Source organism: Orycteropus afer, unplaced genomic scaffold (genome assembly GCF_000298275.1).
Source record: "Orycteropus afer afer isolate SDZICR_OR568_19922 unplaced genomic scaffold, OryAfe1.0 scaffold00322, whole genome shotgun sequence".
Classification (NCBI taxonomy): Eukaryota; Metazoa; Chordata; class Mammalia; order Tubulidentata; family Orycteropodidae; genus Orycteropus; species Orycteropus afer.
The window spans coordinates 1,222,157-1,228,360 of record NW_006921909.1 but is presented as its reverse complement, the minus strand read 5'-3'; the positions used below and the strand labels follow the sequence as shown (position 1 = coordinate 1,228,360).

At 42.1% G+C, this 6,204-nt stretch overlaps 1 protein-coding gene across 1 annotated transcript in view; it reads right to left on the bottom strand.

Moving 5' to 3' along the window:
* Positions 1–2,859: 2,859 nt before the first annotated feature.
* TSHR (thyroid stimulating hormone receptor) overlaps positions 2,860–6,204 on the bottom strand; it is a 214,473-nt gene continuing 211,128 nt past the window's right edge. The window contains exons 10-11 of the mRNA XM_007951972.2: positions 6,143–6,200; positions 2,860–4,273 (exon numbers count right to left, since the gene is read on the bottom strand). Coding sequence (XP_007950163.1) covers positions 2,860–4,273; positions 6,143–6,200 — 1,472 coding nt within the window. The remainder of the gene's footprint in view (positions 4,274–6,142; positions 6,201–6,204) is intronic.

Sequence of the window (6,204 nt, the reverse complement as noted above, 5' to 3'; positions counted from 1 at the left end):
AAAAATAAAACTCTGAGAGTCAATACAATCATTTCATAGGAAGAAAATTTATTTCATGCTGTAAATGCAGTACGTTCAATTTCACTAGTAATTCTGTTGAAGTCACTTTCTAGGACTCTGTTTCCAAAGCATTAATTAGTTCAACTACTCAAGATTAAAGCATATTATTTATCAAGATGAGACATTTCAAAATGTCACATGTGAGGAACACATGCCACAAGGTAACACGTTTGTTTAAATTCATTAAGTACAAATGAACTGATGGGAAGTCATCATTTTAGGTGTTTGTAATATTTTTATTAACATGTGCAAGTCTTGATGATAACCAGGAATGGGTCTAGCTGAGGAGAGATTCGAGGTGACTCAGGGGGCTATCACCAGGGGCCCATTTGGCCTGTTAACCGTGCTCCACAACTTGAACAACAAAAGGCTTTTATTTCATGGTGTGGTTCACTGAGAAGCAGTTCTTGGGGACTCCTTTCTGGAAGGAAATTAAATTACAGATAAAGGAGCCTTGGCGATGCAGTGGTTAAAGCACTCAGCTACTAATCACAAGGTTGGTGGTTTGAATCTACCAGATACTGTACAGCCTTGGAAACCCTATGGGGCAGCGCTAGTCTGTCCTCTAGGATAGCTATGAGTTGGAATCAACTTGACAGCAATGGGTTTGGTTTTTTGTTTTTTCATGCATATCCTGGGGAGTACATCTATAGATACAGATCCTGACTGACATGAAAGAGGATTATTGGTTCTATGTCCAGTAAAGATTTACTGCCTCAGAAACCCAATGGGGGTTGCTAGGAGTCAGTATCAACTTGATGGCAGTGATTTTAGTTTTGGTTTTGGTTCACTGATCAGCAGGCCTTGAAAAGGCTGCAAGTTGCAGCAGAGAAGAAACTGTTCTTGACTGCTTTATTATAGTACTGTGGGCCGGTACTGGCTAAGTACGGAAACTAATCCTTGAAGGCAAGTTAAATGTTTTGAAGTGACTCTGGACAGTGAAGTAGTAACTCTAATTAACAAAAGTTTGTATAACTACTGTGGTAGTTTGGTTTGGGTGTCAACTTGGCTGGGCCTGGTTGAGTGGCTGGGAAGCTAGTGGTAGTTAATCCCCATGAAGAGACTGGCAATCAGCTCCATGATGGGATCTACCACAAGCAGCTGGGTAGCTGCCTTTGGGTATGTGGTCTGCTTCCTGTATTTAAGGAGAAGCTTTGGGAGTGGTCTCTAGCCTATGGCATGCTTGGACCCTGCATGTAGCCATGTCGTTGCTCAGCAGCCTGCTATGCTCTGCCAAACTTGGGACTTACAGTGGACTTAAGTTAATGGCCTGCCATGTGGATTGGTAACATCAAGACTGTGCCTTTTTACTTGTCAACCTTGGGGCTTCTCAGCCTCAGCAGCCAGCAGCTGTCTGAGTGAAGAAATGCCTCTAGCTCCAGTGGACTGGAAGCAGAAGGCAGAGCTGGACCCCAAGGTTGAGGGGCTTTCACCTAGCCCATAGAGCCTGGCACTTTGAACTTGGACTTAAAGCCTCCAAATTGTAAGTATAAACTCCTGCTTATTAAGGCCATTCCATTTGTGGTATATTCTTGTCAGAGTGGCACTAGGTAACCAGAATAACTACATTTTATTCTATTACATTAGTAACAACCAATTTTGATTTCTGTTTTTGGTTTGAAAATTACAGCTGTGTGTGTCCAGTATAGTACTTGATCAATGATTCAGATCCACCCCAACATGGTAATTCAGTAGGATTTTTGGCTTAGATATTAGAACCAAAAATGAAACAAAGAGATAGTTTCTTGGGTCATAAGTCTAGGCTCCAAAGAGAACAAGACATCAGCCCTGTGAGATAGAAAAAAATACATCTTGCTTCCTTAGTGCTTTTCTCTCATTGTTATGGAAATGTGTATTTTGAGGGGAAGGAATAGATACAAAGTATGAAAACTGGAAGAGGCCATTGAACCCCTTCATGTCTACAGAATTCTGAAGCCCACAGATAGCTTGGTTTGCCACGGCCACATAGTTAACTGGTGTCGAGCCTGCTTTGTTCCTCAATGGATGATTTAGTATGCTCAGCCCATAACACACTTGTTGCTACTTAGAAATACTCATCTAGAGTTCATGTCCTTTATGTTATGAGTTTAGCCAAGAAGAGTAGTAGTTAGTTTGTTAGGCCACGTAAGCTGAAATCCTGCCTGTTTTTCCAGATGTGCCACATCAGGTAGATCCTTGTGAAGAGATGATACACAAATTTCAAAGAGTTAGGAAAAGAAAAAGAAAAAGAAAACCTCAAAACTAAGGCTTTCCCTTCCTTCATGTCTCATAATAGCTATTCTTTGTACAGCATCTACCTGTGTTGTTTGGCTTTTCAGTTTCAAGGCAATTCAAACTCTCTTTGGTTGAACCGAGGATCATGAAGTTGAACTGAGCCAGTATGGGGCCTATTTTATCTTGTGGTCACCAACCAAATTAATAGCATTTGTCATTTGCTGAGTCTTTAGTATAAGATGCTATAGAAAACTGAGTGGCTTGTTGATATAGATCAGCTGATATTTTTTGAGCATCTTATATAATGTCATCTCTGGACTGATTCATCAAGCCATCCTCCCAGAGCATTGATTATTTTGATATTACCTGGGCTTCAAACATGTTGGTAACATCTTTTCCTCCTCCAAGGCAATAATTCGGTTAACACAAGTCACTCTCCAGAGATGTGCCCTTGCCTTCTGGAATATCATCTGCCCAGGGTTAAGTTAGTTCAGCTGTGCATTGAGAGTGTTGTGAGACTGGAAAGTACATTCAAGAAACCAGCCTTGTTAAGTCCCCCTACTGCTGCAAGTAGTATAGCGCCACCTACAATACTGTTTGCTTATACTCTTCTGAGGTTTGGCCCTGCTTATTTGGTCTTAAATGGGAGTTTTCAATCAGTTCATAGTCATCTTCATTGTTGGGAAGATTTTGTCTCATGTCCTGGATGATCTTTTGGACCTGAATACCTGCACTATTCTTTAGAGAAACTCTCTGGCCCCTGTATGCTTGAGCCTGGCGTTTACAGACACCAAACTTGCTGAGCAGGATGAAGATATCTCTTTGGAAGGCCTTGGTGAAAATGGCATAGAGGAATGGATTGGCACAAGAGTTAAGTGGATAGAAGAGAACCAGCAAGATTTTGGAGTTGGTAACGGTGATGAGAGGCTTGTTCATAAGTGCTGACAGAGCATAGAATGAAATTGGGGCCATGCACATGAAGTCAGTGAAGACCAGCACAGCCATCCTCTTGGCAATCTTGGTGTCTTTGGCTCCTGGGTTGTATTGGGGATTTCGTACTGTTATGTAGATCTTCACATAACAGAAGCATACGATGATGAAGGCGATTATGTTGAGTAACAGAATAAGGACAACGTAAGCCAGAGCAAGAGGGTTCTCAGTATCCATTGGCAGGCAGATGCTGACCTTGGCGTAACTACTTATTCCCATTAAAGGGAGCAGGGCGAGCAGGAAGCAGCAAACCCAACCCCCGGCCATGATAACATATGCATGTCTGAGGCGGATCTTCCGGTCTAGGCGCATGGCAAAGGTGATGGCATGCCAGCGCTCCAGGGTGATGACCGTCAGTGTGTACACTGATAGCTCACTGGCAAAGACAGTGAAAAACCCAGCTGTGTTGCACCCAGGGCCTGTCTGCCAGTCAATGGCATGATTGTAGTACTCAGAGTGAGTGTAGAGGTCCACAGAGGCAATAAGGAGCAGGTACATCCCCATGCAGAAGTCCGCAAAGGCCAAGTTGCACATCAGAAAGCGTGGGACAGTCAGTTTGTAGTGGCTGGTGAGGAGGATAAATAGGACAAAAACATTGCCTAGAAGAGCCAGTAGACTCACAAACCACACCACGATTCTTAGGAACTTGTAGCCCATTATGTCTTCACAGGGGTTGAACTCATCTGACTTGGGGGTGCACACAATGTCTTCATTGCCTCCACACACGATGTAATCATAATGGCTGTCAAAGGCCTGTAGGCTCTCTTCCTGGGGTTTTTTAAGCTCCTGCTCCAAACCAATGATCTCATCCTCTTGTTCTTCAAAGAACACATAATAATGATAGTTACTGGGGGCATCCTGGAATTTGGAGCTTTTCTTGTACCCAGCACTGCTGTCATCTGGGTCCTCTTCATATTCCTGGTAAAAGGGGCCATTCGAGGCTTTCATAGATTTTTTTTGACGCAGGCTCCGAATATTGCTTTCATTGCACATTAAGGACTCAATGAATCTGCAAGGCAACAGGAATACATCACTGACTACTTAAAGCCTACTAATGGTCCTGATATCACCTTGAAAATATGCAAACTCTTTACTGTGATCTACAGGATTCTACATGATCTCATGATGCCTGCTTCTCCTATGTCATCTCCTATTACTATCTTCTCTACAGTAAGCCAGTGGCATTAGCCTGTTTTCAGGCTTTCAGAATAACAGTGATAAGAAAATGTATGGATGGTGGAGGCAGCCCACAAGGTTAGAACCTGGCTCTACTAGTTAGTAGTTGTTATATTTTGAGAAGTAGTCCCTGGGTGGGACAAAGACTTAAGTACTCAACTACTAGACAGATGGTTGGAAGACAACCTTGGTAATCTACTTCCAAAAGGTTGCAGCCTTCAAAACCCTATGGAGTAGTTCTATTCTGCACAAATGGGATTGCTGTTGGAGTTGACACGATGGCTGCTATCAACAACACTCAACACCTTGGGCAGATCCAAGAACATCCATTTATTCACATGTAAAATGGAATAAGAGTATCTATTTCACTTAGAGGTATTAAAGAATAGATGAGTTTATTTTTTTTAAAGGCCTTATGACAGCACTGGCACATGTTAAAAACAACCACAGCCATCGAGTTGATTCTGGCTCATAGAGACCCATAGGGTTTCCAAGGCTGTAAATCTTTACAGAAGTAAATTGTCTCATCTTTCCCCCACAGAGAAGCTAGTGGGTTTGAACCACTGAACTTCTGCTTTGCAGCCAAATGCCTTAACCACTGTACCACCATATAAATGTTGGTTATTAATATTATTCCTGTTCAGGGATTTGGAACATCAGGGCCCCTTTGGCTGAAAAACTCATGACCACATCTACTCATTATTCAGTTGTAAACTCAAATTGTCATCCTTAAAGCTGCCTTCTCTGATCTTAAAGAGATTGTCTCATCCTTCTGTTTACTCCTTTATAGCACTGGCACTAGCTAATGTTTTCTCATTTGTTTGCCTGTTTATTTTCCAATTTTCCCCACTAGAATGTAAATTCCAGGCTCTTGTCTGTTCTATTCATTGTAGCCTCAGTGCCAGGCACAAAGTAGATGCTCAATAAATATTTGTTGAACAAACAAATAAATGGGCACTCCCATACAGTCATGCTCATGGAAGTAAGATAGTTATTCTCTAGCTCACCAACTCACAATAAATGGGATTCTTTAACTTGCTTCAGCTACTGAGCAGATTTTGATTCACTTACTAGGTGCTTGTTAAAATGTGCAGTGGACTGGATATTCCAATCTATTTGGAGGTTAAGCAGAAATATGGACCCTGCCCCTGAGGCCCACCTTAGCCTCCTACCTAGTCCTTTCCTTCTCAGTGCCACAAGTCATCAGTAGAGTCTGCTGTTGCCATCCCCACACTCCATTCCTAGTTTTTTTTTTTTTAAGGTAGTTTTGCCCATAATGACCTTCCCATGGCTATTCAACTACTCTATTTGCTTCTGCCTTCACCACTAGAGTTGAGGTGGAGACTCAGCTGACTCCAAAGTTTACTCACATGTAACCAATAAGCCATAACATTTGCCAGATCTGAATGGATCAGGTAATGCAAGTGTTTGTGTCTTTTGCAAGTCTGTCCTATGGTGTGGCATCTAATGTGCATTGTGGTGTCTAATATGTGTTGCAGCTAGAGATCACAAATCATATCTGTGTAATTTGCCATGAGCCAAATTCCCAGGTCATCATTGTCTCATGGATTTCTTGTTCTGTAGATGTCTCTGATTCTTCCTCACTTTGTTTTCAAATCACAAAGTTTTTTTCCCAAACCCAGAAATTAATTCAACTTCCACCAAGGCCTTTTGTCACTTATTTGAGACCTATGACACTTACCCTCTTATTTTCTTCTGATTCTTAAAAGCACAGCAGTGGCTTGGATAAGAAAGGTCAGCTCG